Here is a 26,533-nt window from a genome sequence, read left to right on the forward strand (position 1 = left end):
CTGCCGGAGCTTTCTTCTCCTGCTGCACCTTTACCTTTGGGACAGGTGAAGGGAGCTCACCTTGAGGAGCGCTGGGAGTGTTTCCAACTACCTTGACCCTGTGTAATTACTGCAGTATCAGCTTCTTAATATGTGTTAGCCATAACCCAAAGGGACAGGAAGATAAGCCTTTTACATTACAGGTAAGAAGGCCAAGGCTTAAAGAGGCTACGTGATTGCTCTAAGTGACATTGTTGGTAAGCAGCAAATAGGAAAGCTGCAAACATACACTGCTCCAATATGAAACTTGTTCTCGGTGCTACTCATGGGCTGGAGTTCGCAAACTTTCTTGAATGACCATTCATCTTCTTGCAAATGATTCCTATTCGCTCCAGTAATCCAGAGGGAAGTACCTTTTATAATCTCTTGTCCGCAGGCACATGTCCCAGCTAGGTAAGTCCAGGTCTCAAGAGAGGCTATCTCGCTAATACATACAGAATTTCTAGAAATCCATAAAAATATGACCCAATCATCAAAATAAAAGAAGGTTGGAAACAGGCAGTTTTTACACATAAGGAAAGACTCATTTATACATGAAAACATGCTAAAGCTCCCTCAGGAGAGATGAATTCCAGTTAAAATATATTGACTTCTTCTTTTTTTTTTTTTTTTTTCCAAATCAAAATGGCTGCAGTCAAATGTGAGGCAAAGCACTCTTGGTAAGGGTGCAGGGAATCTGGCACTCAAAAGCATTGCTGGCAGCAGCGTGATCTTTCCTGATGGAGAATGATTTCGTAACATCTATCAAAATTACAGGTGCTTAGACTCTTTGACCTGGCAATTTCATTTCCAGGAATTCGTTCTATGAATATCCTTGCACATGTAGGAAATGTCGTGTGCATAAGATCAGTCATTACAGCACTGTTTATAATAGCAATGGATTAGAAACAGCCCATCTTCCATCAGCAGGGGACTAGTTGAGTAGATTCTGGTGAATCCGTGCATAGGGTGATCCGTATAAAGACGAAGAAGTTACATGTGTCCTGATAAGGAAAGATGCATTGCTAAGTGGAAAAGCTAGGTGTTGGACAATGTATAAAATGTGCCACTTTTACATAAAAATAAGGGGAAATAAGAATATATATCAGCATTTGCTTACACATACATAAAGAAGCTCCAGAAATATTCACAAGAATTTAAAAATAGTGGCTCCCTAGAATGGGGGTGCTAAGGAACTAAACAGATGTGAGACAGGACAGCGAGAATCATTACTGGATATGTTTATAATTAAATGCAAATAAATATACACATGGGTAATAAGAGATAGGCTATTCTAATAATAGTCCTAGATATTTAAAAATAAATAAAAACTGAATCACACGTTGTGGGAAAAATTCCAAGAATACAGTTCCCATTGAGATTCCCCAAAGATGCCTTATTTTTATTGGGAACAGAGATTCTAACTGGTCATAGCTTTAGAGTATAGGGTCAATTGTGTAAATTCACAAATAGCCAAAAAGAATGTGAATTTACAAAACTTTGACCAACAATAGCAAACAAGGGATCCCAAATTCTCAGAATTGTTTATACAACCACATGTTCAGCTTAATTCTGTAGTTTTATAAACTCTTGAAATGCCTATTTCTTATTTCCAATATAAAATAATGCATGCCCATGTTTAAAAAGGGTAATTACAGGCATGGAAACCAAAGAAAATAAGACTGTCATAACCAAAACACAACCTTCATAAATATTTTCACTCTTTTTCCTCTTCCTTGCTTTTGCTTTTAAATAGACTTTATTTTTTAGAGAAGTTTTACATTCACAGAAACATTGAGTGGAAGATAGATTTCCCATGTAGCCCCCACCCCCACACATGCACAGCCTCCCCTATGATCAACATCCTGCACCAGAGTAGTGCATTTGCTACAACTGAGGAACCTACATTAGACATCAGTATCCCTCAAAAGTCCACAGGTCACCTTAGGGTTCACTCTTGATGTACAGTATATTCTATGGGTTTGGATAAATTTATACTGGCATGAACCCAGCATCATAGCATCATACAGAGTAGTTTCACTCCCTAAGTATCCTCTGTGCTCTGCCTACTCATCCCTCCCTCTACCCTAACCCTTGGCAACCAGTGATCTTTTAACGTCTCCACAGTTTTGTCTTTTCCAGGATGTCGCAGAGTTAGAATGATACAATATATAGCCTTTCAGACTGGCCTCTGTCACTTAGCAATATGCAATTACCCTTCCTCCGTGACTTCTCATGGCTTGACAGCTTATTTCCTTTTTTTTTTTTTTTTTTTTTTGAGACAGTCTCTCTTTGTCCCCCAGGCTGGAGTGCAATGGCGCGACGTCAGCTCACTGCAACCTCCACCTCCCGGGTTCAAGCGATTCTCCTGCCTCAGCCTCCCGAGTACCGGGGATTACAGGTGCCTGCCACCATGCCCAGCTAATTTTTGTATTTTTAGTAGAGATGGGGTTTCACCATGTTGGTCAGGCTAGTCTTGAACTCCTGACCTCAGGTGATCCACCTGCCTTGGCCTCCCAAAGTGCTGGGATTACAGGCATGAGCCACTGCTCCCAGCCTGACAGCTCATTTCTTTTGGGCACTGAGTAATATTCTGTCATCTGGATGTACCACAGTTTATGCATTCACCTGCTGAAAGATATCTCAGCTGCTTCTAATTTTTAGCAATTATGAAAAAAGCTGCTATAAACATCCATGTGCAGTTTTTTTGTGTGTAGATACAAATTTTCAACCCTTCCTTGTTCGTATATAGTGTTTTTTAAATCATATTATATTATAATTTTGTATTCTTATTTTTACTTAATCTAAATTTTTCATATTGTTATATTCTCATACTATTCCAGTGAGGAAATAAGCCGATGTTTACTTAGCCATTTCCCTAACATCTAAACATCTCATTTCTTTCTCAGTTTAATATAGAAATGACACTGCTAAAAATGTATTTGTGCCTAATGGTTTTTTATTCTTAGACTTTCATTTTGGGGTTGAATTTCTAAAGCTGGAATTACCAGGTCATGGAAAAGGACCATTTTCAAGGCTATTTAATACTTACTGTCAAAATGATTTTTGACAAGTTAGTACTACACCACAGCTATGCCACTCAACAAATGAGAATACCTATGTCACCCTCCTTAACACCATCTGTCAATTTTTTAAAAATGACTCATTTAATGAAGAAAAAGCTGATTCCTTTTTGATTTGCATTGCTCTGATTTCTAGTGATAATGGACACTTCCCATGTTTGTCTAAGGAGTTTTCTCATTTATGATGGAAGGATAGCTCCTTCTCTTGATTTAGGATTTTTTTTTTTTGGATCTTGATTTAGGATTTTCTTGATTTCTGCTCTTGATTTAGGATCTTGAGCTTTTCTTACAGGTTTGCAAGCAACTTTTACACCATTTGGACATATTTATTGAAAACATTTTTCCCAATTCCCTTTGAATTCTGGCTTTTTGTTCCATGCACAGTTTTTTAATTTGTTTTTGCTAAAATCTTTTGACATTTTCCTTTCTTCTTTTGCGTCAAAACTTGGGTAGTCTCCCCAACGGCACCTCGCACGGTGTAGAATCAAATAATATTTCCACTTCCTATTCTCTTTTTGGATTTATTTTTTTAACTGTTTAATATAAAATGGAAGTTTCTGGAACATCATTTTTGTGCACTTATAACATCATGTTCAGGGATTTCCTTAAGGTGGAAAACACCTGCTTTGTCATCATAATTTTCCTTCAAAACAGTAAAACTGCACTAAATTTAATTTTAATTCATATTTCGACAATTTGATCTCATTTACACAATGAATCACCACATTGACATAGGATAGACACTCTCTCAGAATCCTGTTTCTCCCCTTGAGCCAGCAGGACTGGTCGGAATATTTGGCTAAGAAAGTCCACCTTATGATTAACTTACAAGAAAAGTTATTCGACATCTCGGGTTGGAACAGTGCTATATTTTGTCTCTGACACAACAGAGCAAGCCTTGTTGGAGTGAGTCAAACCAAGAAAGACAGAAAACAGGCCCGCCCGGAAACTCCCTCTAAATTACAGAGCTGTTTGATTAGAGAGAAGTGCTATTTGTGGGAGCTCACTGTGGAGCAACGCTGTTTTTCTGCCTCCAACAAGGGCAGGCAGGATGTCGCACGTGCAGAGACCTTGCTGTAAGATGTACCAGGTTCCGGCCTGGCCACCTCCCAGAAGGAGCTTCTGTCCTACAAAGGCTTGGCAGTTCTGCTCCATGACACACAGCGGCTGGATTGAGTGAACAAGCACTAAACAGGGGTCAAAAGGCCACTAAAGCTGATTCTACTTTGACCAAAGAGGTGACCCTGGGCAAGTCACTTACTTCGCCGGGCTTCCACCCACCAATCTGTAAAAGGGGAGGTGTATGTTGGCTATCTCTCTTGCAAAGTTATGAGGGTCAGATGAGACAGTATAGCCTAAATTAGATGGGGTGTGAAACAGCTAAATAGCAACTGACCCTAGTCTCCAGTGTGCAGGTGCAGTGTAGACGTTTCATGGTACTACCCAGGGAGGATGATGTTGCCACTTGGGTATTTCATGGTGCCCTTGTTCCAGCCCACTGAGTAGGGCGGCAAGTTTCAACTTGGACCTTGATCAGAAAGTCTTCCTGCCCAGGATATTACAGCATGACATGCCCTTGACAGCTGCCCTCCCACTGATAGAGTGGTGCTGGAAAGCACCACTGCAGGACAGACCAGGCAGGTCATGAGAGAGGCTACATTCCTGAGCGATGGGCGGCCACTCCACAACACCAGGCAAAGCAGCCAGCCTAGATTTTGCAAGGTATTGAACAAATTCTGAGCAACCATATTTTTCAGAAACTAAAGTTAACAACAGTAACAGCTATGTTTGTGTCCATCCTATGCAAGGCAGTGTGGAAAGAGCTTGGTATCCGTAACCTCTGGCCCTCCTTCTTGCAAAAATGGGGCCTCAGAGAGATCAGGCCCTTCTCAAAAGTCACCAGCTGAGAAGGGGACATGGGACTTGATCCATGTTGGCCTGCTTCCTCTGGCCCTGAAGCAAGGACCCAGGACCCAGCCCAGATAACAGATAACAAGAAAACTGGAACAGGAACAAGGTCAATAGAGCCATAGCCACAGTGGCTACTCCCAGTTTAAACCATCTCCCTGAAGAGAAGTACCAGAAGGAGACATTAACATTCCACTGCATTTCAAGTCTGATTTAGATTCAGTGTGGGGAACCCACAGCACTGTCACAGCTGCTCAAACTCCTGCCCCAAAGGGAGGAGGAGAGGCCAACTCAGGTAGTGAGGTCTTGGGGACTGAGGGTGTGGCTGGTGCCTAAGACCCAGGGCCATCCTGAGAAGAAAGCGCAGAGGAGGAAGGGGGCATGTGCCTGGAAATCGTCTGGAACAAGTGATGTCAGCTGCCAAAATGAAGGTGGGCATGGTGGGCTAGCCAGCTGGGAATTTTGTGCCTCTAGCACTAAGAGTATTTGGGAGCAGAAGGCAGGGAGCAGGAGGAACAGCATAAACTGAGCTGATTCCACCAAAGAACGTAATTATAACTAAGAAGCATGCACCCAGCCACACTCTGCTTTCAAAACTAAATGTGAGGTCAAAGCAACTTGTGCTGAACCACAGTGCATGTGGCATCAGGAGTCCTCATCCCTGCCTTTAATGTCCCTGGGCCATCAAATGGTCCTTCTAATATAGTCTCTCTCTGGGATGTGTGGGAGGTGCAGCGAACTGTGTGAGCCAAGGGACTTTCACAAATCCAGCCATCCCAAAGATGCTGGGTGCTTCCTCTGGCCCAGGGCGATCTTTGCACCCGGACATACGAATTACAAATCAAAACACTTCTTTGAGGTCTGTTCAATCTTATTCCTTCTTGAATGAGTAGATGCCCCTCCTCCTGGGCACAAAGCTGTCTGTCACACACTCCAAAGGGATGTATTGTGGTCCGAACTGGGACACCTAGGGATGTCAAATGCTTTTGTCAAGTCAAAGATCCCCATTCAGAAACTCTTAGTGCATGGAGCTAATGGAGCTGTGTTGGCTCCAGTCCTCCCAACATCCTTCCAGGCCCCCTGAGCTCTTTTTGCTCCACACATCTTTGAAAGGTGTCACTTCCGCTGATTATTTTACTTCCAGAAACGTCCATGTATTTCCTGTCTTCCTGCCTATCTTGGTTCTGACAAGAAAGATGCCTGACACAGATGGAGGGAGGGATCAATCTGTTCCTTTCCAAGCAGCTCTATGGCCTCCTTCCAAGATTTCACACAGCATACTCGCCACCCCATAACCCCATGCTCAGAACATTATGTGCAGAATCTTGAAGGAGGGGCATTGGTCTCCACAACTATGGTGGCAATTCGTTGCCATCTTTTAAAGTAAAATGAATAATAGTAACAACTGTAGATACCCCTTCTCCCCAAGGTCAGCTGCCATTGATAAAGACCAAGAACTCATGCAAACAGGGGGAGTTTCCTAATGTCTTGCCTTAGGCTTTTTGAACTTGCTCCAGCAGCTTTCCCTGCCACTGAAACACACAAAGTCAATTGGTTCCATATGCCAGGAGCTGCTTAAAAGTTGCAGAACTTCACTTTCAAGAGGGATGAATGGTGCCACCCACTCACAGGGACCCTTTGAAATGATTCTTTTCCATTAAGTGGGTGACATGTACCAACCACATAGAATTGTGTCTAGTGCACAGTAAGTGCTTACAGGGAGTCACCTATCATGACCTTACTGGCATTATTATCCATCATTATTACCACAGAAACTGCTCTCCGAGTCCTTGAATAGGAAGCAGGACAAGGCAGTATTCTCTACAACCCAAGTGAGTGCCTATGCACCCAGAAAGGATGCCAGACCCTTGTGGGTTGCAAAGCTGTGCTCTCTGCTGCATCTGCTCCATGACATTTCTGCATGCATCCTCTGCACAGCATTAGAATAAATGCTACTCCTTTGTGAGGTATTTGCCAAGCCATCTCCCTGTCCACAGTTCCCCCATGACCTTTATAATAAATGGTTTACATCACCCAAGAAGCTCATCCTTAGAGCCACAAGAAGCTCCTGCAGCCGCGAGGGAAGCTCTTCCTTTGCATTTTCCTGCTGGCTTCATGAAGTCCACAGCAGAGACTTTGCCAGGCTAGCGTTTTTGTTTGAGCTAACATTTTTGTACACTAGCTGGTGAGATCAGGAGATACTTTAGTGGTGCTCCACAGGGTCGCAGGCTTGGCTCCTAGTAATAATGGCAAGGAGAGGTCACTCCTCAGCATCTTCCCAGCCAGGGGTAATGCTGTGTTTGGGTGGGAGACCCCACTCCCTGTTCAGCCTCAGTCCATGCTGGAGGCTGCTCCACTAACTGCCAGGTTGTGCCTGCTGGTTAGGAAGAGAGATGACTCATTCACAAAGGCCATGGATGGATGCATGTGGGCTGACCCCTGCTGGCACCTGTCCCTGCCCAGGGGAGCCTGCCTGGCCTGGGTTCTCATCACCACCTGGACACAGCACTTCCCAGAGAAGGGCAGGGGCTGGAAGCCACCACCCTGATGACCCTGTGTCCCTCTGGCCAGAGCTGCCCTGAGACCTGCCCACTGTAGCATCGCTAGTTAGGTGAGCTGCAAGATTCCTTCCTGGACAAGACAGTCTGAGCCGGCTTTTCTGTCACCTGGTATATTAGTTCATTTGTGTTGCTATAAAGGAATATCTGAGACTAGGTAATTTATCAAGAAAAGAGGTTTATATTGGCTCACCGTTCTGCAAGCTGTGTAGGAAGCATGGTGCTGGCATCTGCTTCTGGGCCTCTGGTGAGGGTCTCAGAGGCTTCCAATCATGGCGGAAGGTAAAGGAGCGGCCTACATATCAGCCAGCAAGAGATGGGGCAAGAGAAAGAGGAAGGAGGGCCAGTCTCTTTTAAACAGCTAGATCTCGTGTGAATTCATCAGGTGAGAGAACTCATTCATTACAAGGACAGACCAAGCCATTCATGAGGGATCCACCCCCATGACCCAAACACGTCCCACCAAGCCTACCTCCAACATTGGAAACTACATTTCCACATGAGATTTGAAGGGAACAAACATCCAAGCCATAACCTGGATTCAGAAGGTTTGTAAATGACAGAGGGCTAGTCATTGGTCTAATCATTGGCAGTTTCATCCATGCTCTTAGTCTGAGGAAACCAACTGTGCCTTGCAGAGTTTTTCTGAGAACAAGAAATAAATCCAGTAAAGAGCTGGGCTGCACCAGTCTACGACCACTGTTCTCTCATCGAATTCCTATGGAAACCCTTAGCGACAGTGACAACAGGCAAGTCTGTGCCTGCTGTGGAGGATGAAACATTCCCAGAAAGGCTGAGTAAGTGGCCCAAGTTCACAAAGCTGCCAAGTGGCACAACTCTACCTGACACTGAAGCTGTCGGAATCCAGGTGCATATTCTTTATGCCAGGAACCACCCCCACCTCACAGGCCTGCCCTCCCCACTCCCACCCCTGCCTGGAGGGCTGTGGAAGAAGGACACTGGGCCTGAGTGCTGGGATGCGGTGGGGACATGACAAGGTAGTAATGACCGTGGGGGCATGGGAGGGAGGTGGCCAGGGAGACCCCGTCCCTGAGTCTACTGCCCCCATCCTCACCACCTTGCTTGCTCAAGTGGACATGGGCAGAGGGAGGGCACAGGCATGCATGCGGGTTAAAATCCAAGCAAGCAACAGTGAGAAATGGCTGGGGCACAGCATAAGTCTGTTTAGAGTTCTGGTGTTCTTTGAGACTGAGGGTTCACTCAGGAGGAGAATGACCTGACTCTGACACGTGTCCCAGCAAAGCCCCTGAAAGAACTGATTAATCTGACCCTACAACTGATCACAGTAAAGCCTGTTCATTTTGGTGAGGTTTGCTTTCGCAAACAGATGCCTCTAATGAGAGGACATTGGACCTCTCTAAGTCAGGGGGCTGCAATGTCTCTGCGGCCATCCTCAGCTTCCATATCTATACCCTGCCGCTTCTCCTTCCATTGCCTTGACTTTCTATACCATTCATTGCTGCACTATAACTTCCCTCACTGGCAAGTACTTTATTGTCTCAATCCCATAAGTAGAGATGAAGCAAAAGGCCAGGAGACATCCTGGCTGGGAATTGGCTTTGTGGTGCCCCTTCAGTCCTCCTCACAACTTTCCTTGCCCTGCAGGAAAGAAGGCATCTGGATCCATTGGAGAGTCATTGCAGAATGGACTGCATCACAGCTCTGTGAAACTGGGGGGATTTCATTTTCACTCCGGGTTTCCAGGAATTTTGGAGCAATTTTATATCCTCCAGCTGAGCTGCTCTCAGGGCTGTCCTCCCCGGGAAGGACACATTGAACCTCACAGATCCCTGAGACGCTTACTCAGGCCCTGCTCTCTGCTCTGCATCCTCAGAGCACTCTGCCCTGGGAAAGGAACAATCTCCCACTCCTGAAGGTCAGGGCCACCCCTCCAAGAGACAGCAATTTACAACCTCAGGGACAATAAACATTGAAGATGAGATTTATTTTCCTTCCATTTGAACTTTTCTTAGCAAGTCATGGAATTCCCTTGAGTCTCCAGGTTCTGGCCTGGCTACTTGGCAAGGCCCCTCATTCAGTGACCGCAGCCTCAGAGCCAGCACATGGTCTCTTCGGGAGGCCCTTCCCCTCCCCTGCCTGAGGGTTTCCAACCCAGGCATCTTGTCCTGACCCTGTACTTTTTGTCTGTTCCCCCTTAGGATGAAATGGTTAGAAGCCAGAGAAGGGCATTCTTCTTGATCACAGCTTAAGACTCCAGGGCCCCATTTGCCCATGGCAGCAGCACAGAGCAGGCAGACAGATGAGGGTGCTGGGACCTGAGAGCTCCTGGCACAACAGGGACAGGAGGAACTGCCTGGGCTACAGAGGCAGAGCACAATTCAGGCCAAAGCCAGGCATAAAGGCAAGAATTGACCAATTCACTAACACTGGCAGCCAGTCTGGGCTGCACTAAGTCAAACAGGCATGAGGTTCTAATCGGGAAAATGAATGCAAAGTTGGCCAGGAGCTGACTACCAGGTTTATGGGTCAAGGCCTGGCCCTAGCAGGGTCCTGGGATGGAGGTAGAGTAAATGCAGGCTTTCTAGAGGCAAATCTGTGGGTTGACCCAACAGGAGACCGCTCATAGGGAGAACTGCCACTCAGACACCCAACCAACCTGACAGTGCCCAGCATGGCTGGCAGAGAAGGAGGCAGCCTTTGAACAAGATTCTGTGGTCATCTTGACCTCATTTATCCCAGGGCTGAGGGGAGATCAAACTCTGTTGTCCACCAGGCTGGGATGACATCCTTGCTGTACTTCTAGCCTCAGTCAGCCCCAGCTCAGAATGAGGAAACTGTAAGGGAAAAAAGAGGGGCCCCAGTCGCCAGAGGCTTCTTGCTAGACACAAAAGGCCAGACAAAAACATCACAGAAAGCAAATCCTGAGCATGTTGGCGGGCTGATCATCCACAGCTCTGACAATCTCCAGCCATTACCCAAGTCTGAAATGCCAGAATCACCCTAGTCTTGGGGGCCTTATTGGGACATATGATTGAAAAAAGAAACAAATAGTTTTATTGAGGCATAGTTGACGTACCATAAAATGTACTGATCACAAGTGTACAATTCAATAGCTTTTAGATTCATACATCACTACAATACAGTTTTAAAACATTTCTATCACCCCCAAAGGTTCCATCTTGTATTTTTATAGTTAATCCCCACTCCCACCCTCAGCTGTAGGAAACCACTAATCCCCTTTCTGTCTCCATAAATGTACATTTTCTAGGCATTTTATCCAAATGGAATCACACGATATGTAATTTTTTGTATCTGGCTTTTTCCACTTAGTATTGTTGGGGCTCATCCATGCTTTGGTCCATACCCAGTGTGTTCCTTTTTATTACTAAGTAGTACCTCACTGGGTGGATATATTCATTTTGTTTTCCAATTCACAAGTTGATGGATATATCTAGATTGTCTCTGATTTCTGGTTATCATGAACACAGCAGCTATGAACAACTGCATATACGTTTTTGTGAGATATATGCTTTCAGTTCTCTTGGATAGATTCCTATGAGCGGAATTGCTGGGTCATAGGGTAAGTTAAAGGTTTTAAGAAACTACCAAGTTGTTTTCCCAAGTGGTGGCACAATTTTATATTCCCACCAGCAATGTACAAAGATCCAATTTCTCCACATCTTTGCCAGAAATTGGTATTGTCTGTCTTTTGAGTTATAGCCATTGTAGTGGGGGTATAGTGATATCACTTGTGGTTTTAATTTGCACTTCCCTAATAGGTAATGACACTGAACATCTTTCATGTACTTGCTCACCATTTGGATATCTTCTTTAGGAAAATATCTGCTCAAATCTTTTGTGCCCATTTTTAATTGTGTTATCTGTCACCTCATTATTGAGTTGTGAGAGGTCTTTATATATTTTAGGAACAAGTTCTTTATCGGTTATCTGATTTGCAAATATGGGGCTTACTTATCTTTTCATTTTCTTAATGGTGTCTTTGGAAATGCAAAGGTTTTTAATTACATCAGTTCTTTCATTTATGGATCCTGTGTTTAGTATCACTTTGCCCAACCCAAGGTCACAAAGATTTTCTCCTGTTTTCTTCTAGAAATGTTGTAATTTTAGCTTTTATGCTTAGGTCTAAAATCTATTTTTAGTTAATTTTGGAGGCAATGCAAGACAAGGGTCTCAGTTTATGTTTCTGTATATGGATACCCATGTGTCCCAGCACTGTCTGTCAAAAGGACAAAGCTTTCTCTTTAGAACTGTCCTGCCATCTCTATCAAAAGTCAGTTGGCCATAAATACAAGGATTTATTTCTGGACTCTCAATTATGCTACATTGATCTATATACTTTATATCAATACTTCAGTGTCTCCATTACTCTAGCATTAGAATAAGTTTTGGACAGAAGAACTGTAAGTCCTCCAACTTTGTTATTTTTTAAAATGTACATATATAATCTAGAATCAGCATGTCACTTTCAACAAAAAACTGTTTCCACATTTAGAGATTTTCCTGCAGTCATTTTGTTATTAATTTCTAGTTTGATTTCACTGTGCTCAGAGAACACTTTCTCTATTATTTCAATTATTTCAAATTTGTTGAGGCTTGTTTTTCAGCCCAGGATATGGTCTATTTTGATGAATGTCCCATGGAGCCTTGAAAAAATATTTGTTTTTTTACTGTTGGTTAGAGTGTTTGATCTGTCTCAATTGGGCGCCATTGGTTGATTGTGTTGTTTAGATCTTCAATAACCACGCTAATTTTCTATCTACAGCAGGTCAATCAGTAGATGAGGGGGAGGAATTGAAGGCTCTAACTAAAACTATAGATTTAGCTATTTCTTCTCTCTGTTCTTTCAGTTTTTGCTGTTTAAATTTTGTGATTCTGTTGTTTGACTTGTACTCATGTGGAAACTTGTCTTTCTGATGGATTGAGCCTTTATCATCTAATGTCCGTCTTCACCTCTAGTAAGGTTTTTTGCCCTGAAGTCCATCTTATCAGCTACAGTACATCTACACCTGATTTATTTTATTGTTTGTGTGTTATATCTTTTTCCATCCTTTTACTTTCAATCTACTTATGTCACTGTGTATAAAGTGAATTTCCTATAAAAAGCATACCAGTTGGGTCATTTTTCTAATCCACTCTGCAAGTCTCTGCAATTTGATTGATGTATTTAGACCATTTACATTTAAAATAAATAGTATTTCAGCAATTAAGGCTACCATATTATTGTTTGTTTTCTGGTTACTTCCTGTAATTCTCATTCCTCTGTTTCTTTGTGTTACTTGCATAAATTTTAAGATCTACCTATAGGAATTCTGAGTGTATTGTTTTTGCAAAGTTATTTTAGTGATTGCTTTGGTCATTACAATACACATATGTGACTTTACATGGGCTACTGGCACCAACATTCCATTGCTTTGAAAGGACTTTTGACTTCTATTTAGGTCATTTTGCCTCACTCACTTTTAAACAGTGTTGTCTTGAGCATCAGACAATTCTATAATTTTTATTTAAATCCTCAAATGTGATTTTTAAAACTCACAACTATTCATGGAAAGAACACTCTACCATATGTACTCCTATTTCTGCTCTTTCCATTATTCCTTCTTCCTTCTTAAGGCTCCAACATTTTTTTCTGTTTCAAGATTGTATTTTAGTCATTAAAGTAGGTCTGATAGTGGCAACCTCTTTTAGCTTTCCTTCTTCTGAGAATGTCTTTATTTCCCTTTCATTCCTGGAGGACAGTTTTGCTGGATATAAAATTTGGGGTTGGCAGTTCTTTTATTTTGGTATTTAAAAATGTGCCATTTCCTTCTGCCCTTCATGGATTCAGAGCAGAAATGCACTGTCATTCAACTTTGTTTTCTGTTCAATTATCATGTGTTTTCAAGTGGATTTTATTGAGATTATTATGCCTGGCATTCACTCAGTTTCTTAAACCTATAGGGCTTTGTCTTTTGCCAAATTTGGGGAGTTTTCAGCCATTATTTCTTCTAATACTGTTTTAGATCTACTCTGTTTATCCTCTCCTTCTGGAACTCTGATGATAGAATGTTGGATCTTTTGTCCTGTAGGTCCTTGAGGTCTGTTCATTTTTTGTTTGTTTTTAGTCTATTTTCTCTCTGCTGTTCAGATTAGATAAATTCTATTGCTCTGTCCTCCACTTCACAAACTATCCACTGACATCTCCACTCTCCTATCGAGCCCAAACAGTGAGTTTTTCATTTCTGTTTTTGTACTTTTTAGTTCTATAATTTCCATATGTTTGTTTTTTCTTTATTGGCTGAGTTTTTTTATTTTGTCAACTGTTTTAAGATAATTTGAATTGATGATTGAATCTATTTTTTTTTAATAAAAACTGCTTTAAGGCTGCAGGTGGTGCTTCATGCCTGCAATCCCAGCATTTTTGGAGGATGAGGTGGGTGGATCACCTGAGGTCACGAGTTTGAGACCAACCTAGACAACATGGTGAAACCCCATCTCTACTAAACGTGCAAAAAAATAGCTGGGCATGGTGGTGGGTGCCTATAATCCCAGCTACTTGAGAGGCTGAGGCAGGAGAATCATTTGAATCTAGGAGGGTTGCAGTGAGCCGAGATCATGCTATTGCACTCCAGCCTGGGCAACAAGAGTGAAACTCCATCTCATAAAAAGAAAAAAACTGCTTCAAAATTTTTGTCAGATAATTTCAACACCTGATTCATCTCAGTGTTGACCTGATCTATTATCTCTTCTCATTCAAATTGTGATTTTTGTGGTTTTTAAAATGATGGGTGGTTTTTTTATAGTAGCTTGTCAGAAGGTCCCAGGTCCTATTTAAATCTCTTATTTTTGTAGGCAGTCACCCAGGTTTATCATGTAATCTTGGTCTGCTTCTATGGGCTATAGTTCCAATGGTATTTTCATTTTCAGAGCCTTTACAGTATTATTTTGGTCTGTTGGGTTTATATGGTGCCACTGGGCCCTGCTGGTGCTGCCAGAGGGGACAGAGAGAGTTTCCTCAGATTTGGAAGCTGGATGTTTTTCAGCAGGGGAGAGAAGCCTCACACCCATGGAGATGAAGAAGCTTCCTTGCTGGGCCACTTTTGTGTCTAGGTGCCTCTTGCTGGCTCTTCCCTGAAGCCTTGGTGTCACCTGGTTGAGGAAGGGAGTCTTAGCCTGGAAGAAAAAGTGAGCTCTTCCTCTGGTGCTCATTGTGGGAGAAGCCCCTGATCCATCCTCTTTGCAGCTGATGCTGGGCTCACTTGAGGTTTTCAGGGGAACTCCCCTTTGATCCAGGGGAGGAATGAGCTTACATGAATGTTTTCTGTTGCTAGATTGGAGTAGGAAAAAAGCAAGTCTGGGTGACCTTCTGCTGTTGGATGGGAAAACATAAGATGTCTCGCAGCTGTGTTACTCCTCCAGTCCTGGGATTCCAAACCAGTTTACCTTCTTTTCACCACCTTTCAAAGTCTTCATTTGGTTGTCTCTTATGTTATTTCCAAGGTTTAAAGCTTTACTCAGCAGGGAAGAGAAAGAAGAAATTGACCTATGCCATCTTGTCTGGATCAGAAGTCCCAAATTTTTAAACACTTTGAATTAGCAATATCTCTTATAACTATTATGTTACCTATAAGGTGTGTCTCACCAGCTAAAAGCAGGGCATACAGTAAGTCAGCATTGATGAAGAGAATTAGGGGTGTTTGTGGTCAAAATGTATCAAAGTGGTTCAGATCAGGTGTGAGCCCCTTCCTAAACTGGGGAGCAGCTCTGCAGGACCATACACCAAGCCTCCTCCAGCAAGCCTCCTGGGCCAGCAAAAGCTGCATGCTCTCTGGATTCCTGGGGGTGAAAACCAGACTGTAGACCTTGGAAACATGCAAATGCATGCAGGATACACATTTGCAGGCATATTTGTGGACAAATATGCAGACCTTTAGGTAAAACTACAAATTTAATCAATTTATTGGTAATATCAAAAGAAAGTTAAATGGCAAAGAGTTTCATCTGAAAAAAGGAAGAAAATATTCTTACCTGTTCTGAGGGCATTTCACCAAATAATGTCTCACTGTGAAAGGAAAAATAAAAGAAGATGGTAAACCAATGCTGCTTCAGATATATATGCTCCAGGAATTACCAGGAAATGCAGGGAGCCAGGTGTTGTTCAGGTACTGGTGCTATACCACCCAACTCTCAAGACTTGAATACTTGTGTTTGGAAGAGCACAGCAGAGCCATCACATGGACATCACAGTAACTGGATACATCCCAGCCAGGGATCTAGCCAGGCATTAAGCCATATAACCCAGACTTCCTGGGTATTCATTTTGGGCCAAGGCAGGTTAAGTTGGGATCCTGGAGTAATAGAGTCACCCAACCTCTAAGCTCTGCCTGAGTCATAAGAAAGCCCTCTTGAGGCCAGATGGAATAACCTGTCCATTTAGAAGCTCCTCATTGAAAAATGAGTTTGAATTCTCTGATTAATGCTCTTCCAGGACTAAAAAGAGGCCCTCGGGAAAACAGTCTTGGACCAAAACCTCCTTCTACAGGAAAACCAAATGATTCTGGCTGCAGAGGAAAAGTAAGAATACCTAGGCACATAATCCAGCAAGTGTCCACTCTGAGGTTCACAGCTGAATTTACTTCAAATAGAGGTAAAGCTGAAACAACCAGGGGGACCCTTGAATTGTGTGGTAGATTGTTACATCAGTGGACCCAGTGAATCACACCTCCTTGTATGTGTCCACACCCATGTGTACCCTCTCCCAAACTGACTCTGGGCTTGGCCATATGAACTTGCTTTGGTCAAGAGAACATTAGCCAATGTGTCACAAGCAGAGGCGTAAAAGACACATGTGCTATGGGGCTTGCCCTCTCTTGTTGCAGGGAATTCTTCTGTCACCACATAAGGAAGCCTGGCTAGCCTACTGGAAGATGAGACTACATGGGGCAGACACCAGCTGTCCCAGCCAAGGCCCCAAACAACCAGGTCCCGGGTAATGCATCAAGAGACTGCAGCTGCATGAATGACTCCAGCTGAGACCAGCAGAAGAAATGGTCAGCTAAGCCCAGCCCAAATTGGCAACCTGTGGAATTGAGAGCAAATAATAGTTGCTTTAAGCTGTTATATATGGGGTGATCTGTTATGCAGCTTCCAAAGTAAGATGAGAGAATCACAGCTTCAAATGGAACTGTACAGGTTTATCTGGTTCAGCCTCCTATTAATACCTAAACTCTTTCTGTATTCCACTTACTTAGCACCTACTGTATACTAGATAATCTATAGATGCAACAATAATAACAACCATAGTTAGTATTTATCGAACATTTCATGTGTCCCTGGCACTATTCTAAGCTTATTAGATGGATCAGTGGTCTTCAGTCTAGGGTCTGGATACCCATGGGTACTCTTTGGAAAAACAGTTTTAAGGAATCACCTTAACATCCTCACCTCCCATTGTATTCTTTCCTAAGAATGTATTCTCTTAGAACATGCCTGAGGTCTGGCCGTATTCATTTCCCTTCCCCCCTTTTAACATCACCCTTTTCTATTCATAAATCAAAGCACACCATCCTGGATACCTGTCCCAGATTGAAACGTAAATGGGGCATCAAACAAGAATTAATGTAAAATACTAATATCTGTGTCAATAAAGCAAATTATTAACTAGGCAACTAAATCTTTCGCAAGGGGGGGATGTTTCTAATACTTTGCTTTCAACAAGGATTGAATAATGACCTAATCCAGTTGTCATCTGGTAGAGTATTAAAAATCATTTTGGATGATAAATCATGATGTGACTTTTGACATATACCTTGGAAGTAGTTCTAAAAATTGAGAAGTATAAGAAAATTTCATTCATTCATTCACACTCTCTTTACATTGAAGTATTTCAGAGCTAATATCTATTAACAAAATTGATGATAAATTTTATCCCTAAAAAATTCATACAAGGGTATATGAAGTAAAAATAAAAATCAATTTCAATAAAAATGCATTCCCAATAAATTTTGCTTCTTATGGCTATTAATTATGTATCTAAATTTATGATATGTTTATGTCATTTTGATTAATCTTATGCTAATTTTCCAAAGTTTACTAATTATGCAATACTGATTAGTCAATCTAAAAAACATTTTAACAGACACTTATGAAATGAGGAAATTAAAAAACTATTAATTTAAATTTGTACACACATATTATCTTACTGATAAGTAAAATAGGGTAATCAATAAAGAACCTTAAAAACAAAAGCCGTATTACAGTAGGATGAAATTTTGTGGGGAAGTGTATTGAAGATAAAAATTCAAGGAGAAGAAGGAACAATACAAAATTTCTAACAGTTAAAGATTGTTTGGGTAGGTATTTTTTTTCTCATGATGGCTTTAAATAAATGAAGACAGTCATTAAATTCAAGACATTTAGATGTGAAAGAAAGATGGATCTAATCATTTCATTTTTAAGATGTCAAAGATGGAAGTTACATCTTTTGCAACAATTTACATTTATGATGAAAAAGTTTAGATGTCAACAAAAAAATGATTGAGTGCATAGTTTTTGAAATTATTTTAGGAACTATGCAAGCAAAAAAGTTTGAAGACCACAACTTTGTATTCTAACTTAATATTGACAGTAGCCTTGTCATTACTTTTATCTTACAGCGGAGGACACTGAAGCACAGAGAGATTAATAAACTTGTCCAAAGTCACTCAGGTGATGTTACGGGCTGAATTATGTCTCCTCCACTGAGCCTAACTGAAGCCTAATCCCCAGTACTTCAGAATGTGACTGTATTTGGAGATAGGATCTTTAAAGAGGTAATTAAGTTAAAATGAGGCCATTAGGCTGGGCCCTTATCTAATTTGACTAGTGTCCTTAAAAGTGAAGGAGATTGCAACAAAGACAGGCACAGAGGGAAGACCATGTGAAGACACAGGGAGAGCAGCAGTCTCTAAAGCCCAGGAGAGAGGCTTCAGGGGAAATGAATCCCGCTGACACCTTGATCTCAAGACTTCTGGCCTTTAAAACTGTGAGATAATATATTTCTGTTGTTAAAGCCACACAGTATGTGGTACTTTGCTGTGGTGGCCTCAGCAACCTAATACACCTGGGAAGCACCAAAGTTGGGCAGCTTGGCTCCAGAGCCCTCTTGTAACTACAGTCATCCCTCGTATCTTTGGGGCATTGACTCCAGAACCTCCCAAGGATACCGAAATCCGAAGATGCTCAAGACCCTTATATAAAATGGAGTAGTATTTCCATATAACCTACGCACATCCTCCTGTATACTTTTAATCATCTCTAGATTATTTGTAATACATAATACAAGGTAAATGCTATGTAAACCATTGTTATACTGTCTTTTTCATCAGTATGATTTGTATTGTTGTATTGTTATTTTTAATTGTTTTTTAATCAAATATTTTTTATCTGAGTTTAGTTGAATCCTCAGTGCAGAACCTGTGGATAGGGAGGACCAACTGTACTCTGCACCATTCTCAGACACTGGGCAGCTGGTGTCAGGGGTCCTGCAGGTGGGGAAATAGAGTCTCACAGAAGAAATGGCCAGACCACTGTGCCACAGCTGGAGTCAAGCAGTGATGGGACTGGGACCCAAGATAATCCCATGAGCTGACCAGTGTTTTGGCAAGTCCAGTGCTTGGGGTAGCAAGGTGAGCAGCCTGGAGATCAGGAATGCAGGGAACAGTAGAGCAGCTGCAGCATTCCCCGGAGGCAGGGAGCTGACTAAGAAGGGCCAGGAGCCCGATGAGGCCAGACAGTGCGAGGGTACAGGAGACACACCCCTGCCAGCGCTTGCTGAGGCACTGTTCTGAGGTCTCGGCGGTGTGTATGTGGGGTTGATGGTCCCATTAAGAGGGACTGCCCACAGGACCAAAAGTGATTCTAGACATCAAAGATGAGGTTTACAGGCACCTGAGAAATAGACTTCACTGAGAGTTACCCTTAAATATGCATAGCATAATTAGTGCTATTAATACTTACCGAAGTGTGCCAACCCAGCTTAGCCTCCCCAAGAAGCAGAAATCATAAGAGAAAGATTCAGGTGTCAAGAGTTTATGTGGGAGGCGATCCTAGGAAACCCACTGGAAAGTGCGGGAGACCAAGAAGAGAATCAGCCAATAAAGGGTGCATAATGGAGCCAATACACCCCGTGGGCTGTGGCCTGGCACCAGGCACTTGACCTAGAAGCTCCGGCTCCACGCAACCGTCCTGCACAGAGGTGAACATTCAGGATGTGTTCTCAAATGGTGATTTTAGGATCTTTAGGACTTTGAAGACTCTAAAAGGGAGGCTTATTTTTGCAACCTCTCCTGATAAGAAGAAGCAGGCCCTGGGCCACTCCCTACCACCTCCACCCTTTCTTCTTCTTTTCAGCTGGAACCATGCTGCTCACACTCTTGCCCCATGGCAAACCTCCCAGATGGCATGTCCAGCCTGAAGGCTCTGTCTTCCCCATCTAGACCTGTCCCTATCACCACTGCCACCCCAAGCTGGGTGATTTCAGGTGGAGGCAGCCTTACTCCCATCTTATCAGGCCCTGTAGCAGTGTTGGGACCTCCAAGGCATGGTTGATATCTACCCACCTTACCCCTATGCCCTGGCCACATCTTCTGACCTCCAGGCTTTGCACAGGCCCTGCAATAGGACCCATGGATGTTTCTGCTCTATCCATCAAGTACCTGCACTCGAGGCAAGGACTATGGCAACCCCGGCATTGCAAGGGGTCACAGTACTTCATGCACAGTAAGCACCCAGGAGCATTTTCAGAGTGAAGGACCACAGTACTCTCCCCATCTCCTGCAGCCCAGCACAGGCTGGGCGTCCTGCAGCCTGAGAAAGCACCTCCCTCATTCAGGGTTCAACCCACAGCCCCTGCCTGCATTTCCCCAGTGGGAGAGAAAGGAGCAGGATGCACCCCTTACTACACACAGCCCTGTTTCCACCATGTCAGGCCCCAGAGCCCAGCCCCCTCCAGGAATCAGTCCTGCCTGGACAACCTTCCAGGCCTACAGTTATAAGGACGGGACCACCTCTATCACCAAGTGGGAAGCTGAGAAGAAGAAGCAAGTCTTCCACCTCCTGCCCCTTTGGCACAAAAAGCCACTTAAAGGCCACATTTCTTACAGGCAAGGGACCAGCATGCACAGCTGTCTGTCCAGGGTCCCATAGTCCCACATGGCAGCCATGAGCCCCAGCTGGCTATCAAGTCCCAAAATGTGATGAATCCAAAATGAGATGCGCTGGAGTGTGAGATCACACTGGATCATGAAGCCACACCTTAGCATAAAAAAAGAAATATCACATATCTCATTCATCATCTTTATTTGTTGATACTGTTGGAATGATATTCCGGATACAGTGGGTTAAGTAAAAATATTAAAATTAATTTTACTTATTTCTTTTTACCTTTTTGAATGTGATTACTAAAAATATGGTCAAATCACCTCTATGGCTGACATATTTCTAGGGGGCAGCATGCAAAGGGCCTTCACTTGTCTGAGCAGCTGGGCTGCCAATGGTGAAGGGGCACCCCAGGAAGGATGAGCCCTGCATATGAGAAGGTGCCCCTGCAAGCTGCCCACGCCAGGAAGGGCAGTCACTTAGCACAGTGAAAGTACCTCCCACAGCCCCAAAAGGTAAAAGGAACTTTCATTCCAATGTTAGAGAAGAGTTGGGAGTTCAGAAGACCCACTTTATAAATAAGGGAGCTTGAATCTAGGCTCCAAGTCCAGTGCTCCGGGGAGGCTAACCAACCCCCACAAAGGAAAAATAGGTGCTCAGGGGGCCTGACGAGAGAGCCAGCTGAGCCTCCTGGCACCCACTGAAGAACCAGAGAGATCTCGCTCCAGGTCTCCAGGTATCTGACTCCAGATGAATGAGTCCTTCCTCCTCTCAAAGGCCCCAGGCCATCCTCCGCTCCTCATCCACAGCCACCCCATTCTGTACTTGGAGGCCTCCTCCCCGCCCGAGTCTGGCTGTGGGTGGGATGCAACCTCCAGCTCCCTTTTCTTGCATCTCTGGAAGGAACAGCCACAGGCCCTTAGCTTCATCCTCATGGAGAAGCAGAGTGTGCCTGGGACAGGGGAGGCATGGGTGCTTAACAAGCCTTGGGAGGTTCTGTTTCCAGTTCTAGCACGATCTGTGCAAACCAAACAGTATCACAGCTCACATGATGAGTACAGAGAAAGAAGCCAGGCCACTCCTCTTTCCTATCTAGTTCGAGTTTGTGCCTTAAAAACTGCACATTTAAAAGCTCAGTCACAGAAGGTTGGATTGTTGGAGCCACTCCAAGGCAGCAGGTCAGGACTAATTCGCGAACAAGCAAAAGTCTTTGGAAACCAGTATGATTGAGGAACCAGCAGAATAATTCCAGGCTGGGCCCTGGGCCACCAGGATTGGTGTTTTTCAGAGTGACTCAGTGCTGTCAAGGCCCTGGGATGAGGTGCCTGGCACTGCGGGCACAACAAAGAGCAAGGACGGAGACTTGAGGCTCAGGAGGGAAGGGGAAACATGTTTGTGCTTGGCAAGCAACATATGTGTGCAGTCAGCTCCAGCTCACGTGAATGTTGAGCGCCCTTAGAGGCAAAGCAGTGCCAGGCTTGAGGTGAGAGCAGAGAAGCAGCAAGGCTGAGGGTGAAGAGGGGCTGGCCTGTGGCCTCCTGGCTCCTGGGATGGGCTGTGTTTATCTCAAGCTCCCACTGGGGGTTGCATCCGGAGTGGGACCAGCTACTCTGATGTCCTCTTTCCATGCAGATGTTGCTGCAGGTGCTAGAGAACAGATGCTGGGCTCAGCTCTCCTGTCCACATGTGTGTGAGCAGCCTGCATACCTTGATGCCCTCAGCTCCCACACATGCAGGAGGGGTTGGGTCTCCTGCATGTGGTCAGGATGAGGGAAGCCCAAAAAAACACACAACTGCATAGAGAGACTGGAAACCGTCAACAGAACAAGCACTGTTCTGTTGTGTATAGATGTTCTCAGCAGTGTATAGATGTATTGCTAATTTTAATCGAGGTGATGCAAAGTTTGTTATAGTGCAGTGCATTAAATGACAGAATATGTTATATTAGAAAGTTAAGAGTGTTGCAGGTTTTAGTGATGTCATTTCTGAGGATCAGTGGGTTCTTTGGACACACATGTCTTGGTCTACAAATGCTTGACTGCTTCCAATGAGAGCCATGGCCACCTTCAGCTAATCCATAAAAGGAGGAGCATCTTGGGGTGCAGCCTGACATGGGGGGATGTGCCCTGTGCCTGCCGTAGCTCTGGTACCTGCCAGAGCCTAAGACTTTGGAATCACCATCAGCCCCATGGCTCAAATCCCTTCTAAACCTGCTTGGATGCAAATAGGGCATGCTCCTCAGGAACCAGCTGGTTGCTGGGGTAACAGCTCAGCACCACCAATCCTCAGGCCCCACAGGTGGTCGCAATTATGCCCCAGCCACCACGAATGATTGGGCAGTATCCCTTAATCCTCCTCAAACTTGCTCCTTGCTTGCTTGGCCTCCCTTGTTTCCCACTGGGCCTGGCAGTGAGAAGAGACAGCAATAAAGTCTCCTTTGAGTGGTGATTTAAAGATAACCACACATTCCTCACCACTCTTCCTCTTCCCTAAGTCTGGCCCGTCCTCACAACTTGCTGTAATTGATAGAATGTGGGAGAGTGACACAGTGCCAGTGTCCAGTCTAGGCATGTCCTTGGAGCCTGGAGCAAGTTGGGGGGTATGGCTACCTTGCTGGTGACACTACAGGGAGAGAAATGTCACCAGCCCTGCTGTCCTATTTGTCTCAGAGGCGGGCCCCAGGGCTGAGAGTGGCTCTACCTTGGATCTCCAGTCCTAGTCAACTTCAGGTGGCTGAAGACACACAGATGACTCCAGGTGACACTGCCAGAAGAACCACCCAGTTGAGCCCAGCCCAGTGCAGAATCTTGAACAAATAAATGTTGTGTTAAGCCACTACTTCCTGGGTGATTTGTTACTCAGCAAGAGATACCTTGAACATTTTGGGATTACCAGTGTGTGTTGACAGGAAAGACAACTATTCTTAGTTATACCTTCAAAGCCAGGAAAGAAGTCTTGACCATCTTAAAACAAGGCCATACTTATCATATCCTTTCTGTCCTATCACATCATTTTTGTTATTAAATTTCATAGAGAAAAAAAGGAAGAGTCCAGGCCTCATGGATCTACAGATCCATGCAGATCTACCTGCAAATCTACCTGCCAGTCTGCTTCTGGAACACCATCTGAGCCTGAGCCACCTTCTTGGGCACCATCTAGGGGAGGGAACACCCTCAAAACCCCTTGCAGTGGTGCCAGGGCTCTGGGAGGATGGCTTCTACTATGGCCCTGCAGTGGAAGCCACAGGGCTTAGATTCAGAGGAAGTGGGGTATGGGTCCTGAGCAATATCTGGGCAATTTGCCACTGCTCTGCATGTCCCCACCTTCTCAGCTAGGACACAGGGGCTTGATGTGACCACTTACACCCCAGACAGAGCATGGCAGAAGCAGACTCACTCACAGACAGTGTCCCATTTGCACCATGACTCCCTTGCTGAGCCTGTCCCAGGGGGTCCCAGAGGCCTTGTTTCCTCCAATTCAATGGACCTGGGAATAATCAGCTCAAAGCCCATGGTTTCCAGGGGAACAATCCTGCCCTTCCCCCAACCACAGGACAACTTGGAACGCTCAGGGGATGTTCTGATTATAGCATTGATTAGGGACAATCCTTGACCATTGATAGGCCATGGCAGGGAAGCTTGACATCTGTGATATATAGGAAAGTCCACAAATGAAGATTTCTCCTATAGACTTTGAGTAACCCTCTTGACATTCATGCAGAAAAGAGGAAACCTGTTCATGAGAGCCTGGAAGCCAAGTCCAATTTATGTAGAAACACAAGGTGTGTATTTTCTCCATGCTAATGCACAATGAATGTTTAAAGGGTGTGCAAATTGGCTGAAGAGTGTCTTTTTTCATTAAAAACCCTACCAACAGTTGGGATGTTAGGAATCCCATCACCATGGGCAGTGCCTCTCCTGGATATTATGGCCCATCTGTGTCTGTCTATGCTGATCCTTGTCCCCTGCATGTTGAGTCTTCGCATATACAAACAGGTGCTTATCTAGCGTTTATTTCAAGTGTCAAATATAAAGGATTATTATCTTCTCTGAAATTCACACTGATTCAAAGAAGAGGTGTAATACTAGAATTTGTCTCAGTGTGCTATAAATTACTTTCCTCTGATTTTTCCTTTAATTATAAAGTATTAAGTTGATTTGAGGGGGTACAGATAGTATAGCTCATCTATGAATTTCATTTTAAAATAGTAGAGATCATTCCAAAATACTTGTTGTAAAAGCAGGATGCTTGATGTGATAGAGGTAAGAAGAGCAGCTCTAAGGCCTTGCTACTCCAAGCATGGCCTCACACTAGCAGCAGAGCTGGCTGGAAATGCAGGATTGCAGGCCTGCCCCAGACATCCTGAATCAGAATCTGCATTTGAGCAGGTTCCCAGGTGAATGGTCTGCTCCTGAAGTTTTGGGGAGGGCTGTTCTAAGACTCCTGGGCCCAGCTGAAGGAGACTACCTAGGCCCATCATGCACAGTCCTCCATCCTTGGTCCCACAGTGAGTTGAAAGATGCCTGGCTCCTGAAGGTGCATGGGGCAAGACCTGCCCTGTCAATGGGAGTTGCACTCAACCAAAACCAAACTACTAGGAGCTGCAGGTACTAGCTAGAGCTGTCTTGGAAGAGCCTCAGCAGCAACTGCCATGGAGGGCTAAAGAAAAATTCCCTTGGCAAGGTCAGCTCCCTGATAGCCAAGGTTTTCTTGAATAGAAACATGAGAGGCTTGGGAACCCAGCTTGGAAACTGCCTATGTGGCTTCCACACTCCAGCAGTTGAGAGGCTGGGGCTCAACTTCACCCTACCGCTCCCTGGTTTCATGGCCTTCTCAAGCTCCTCAGCTGTGCTGTCAGGTAAGAGCGTTGTGGCTCTCATCCAGGGTCACATAAGCACATGGAGGGGCCATATGAGGTGCCTGGCCCACAGCGGGTGCTCAGACAACGCTCTGGACAGCTGGGGTTTGGGGAGGGCTTTCAGGCACTGTGCACAGGTGCACATGGGACCGTCTGAGGCCCACTCCAGTGGGGATGAGGCAGCTGGGATCCCCATTCTCTGAAGCCTCTCTGTGAGGCCTGGAGGAGGACGCCAGGTGCTCCCACATGTCCCAGTCTGCCCTTCTTGGCCCTGCTTTGTTTCCCTGATCCTGTCTAGGGCCTAGCAGGGCCTGCAGCCCATGCAGACTCTCAATCATGCCCCTGAGCCCAGGCAAAAGTGCCTTCAGAGCATACCCAGCTTGGAAACTGCCTATGTGGCTTCCACACTCCAACAGTTGGGTGTAAGGCAGGTGGGAAATAAACCCATTTGTCCACCATGTGCTGAGTATCTGTCCTGAGCCAAATTCCAAGGAGAATGAATTGAATGTGTGGTCCCTGCCTCACACACTGTCCTCTTGAAGGGAGGCCCATGCCAAGGCACAAGTGCAACGTGCCACAAGCTCACAAGAGTATTCAAGGGTTGAGAACAGGAAAAAAGCTGCATTGCCACTGATGAGGGAGGTGGGTGTTGCAGGGGAAGGCCCTGGAGCTGGCTTTGAAGGACAGCACAGAGACACAGGCAGAGGCAGGTGGGAGAGCATGGGCTCCAGAGGAAAGACACCCATGCTACAGCCTCCGCCCCATTGCCAATTGCGGAGCATGCTGGAGTTCTCCACTGCCCTCTGGGTCCCCGTCCACCTTTGTCCACCCTGCTCAGCCCTGGAGGTACCTTCCTGCTCCTGGCCCCTGGCTTCTGGTGGGTGGCACCAAGGGCAATAGCAGCAGGAGATCCAAAGTGGGGAGGGGAGAGGGCCTGAAGAGTGTACCATCCTGGCTCCCTCCCAGCTGCCTCCTGGTTTGTCAGGAGC

General features: G+C 44.6%; 1 protein-coding gene across 3 annotated transcripts in view; it reads right to left on the reverse strand.

Moving 5' to 3' along the window:
- The window catches only part of VSTM4 (V-set and transmembrane domain containing 4), a 102,854-nt gene that overhangs the window by 35,424 nt on the left and 40,897 nt on the right, over positions 1 to 26,533 (reverse strand). For all 3 annotated transcript variants that reach the window (XR_008510412.2, XM_024254120.3, XM_054522311.2), the window contains exon 5: positions 15,578 to 15,611. Coding sequence is in view for 2 of the 3 variants with exons in the window: in XM_024254120.3 (XP_024109888.1) it covers positions 15,578 to 15,611 (34 nt within the window). In the remaining variant the exon portion in view is untranslated. The remainder of the gene's footprint in view (positions 1 to 15,577; positions 15,612 to 26,533) is intronic.

This window comes from Pongo abelii, chromosome 8, assembly GCF_028885655.2.
Source record: "Pongo abelii isolate AG06213 chromosome 8, NHGRI_mPonAbe1-v2.0_pri, whole genome shotgun sequence".
Lineage (NCBI taxonomy): Eukaryota > Metazoa > Chordata > Mammalia > Primates > Hominidae > Pongo > Pongo abelii.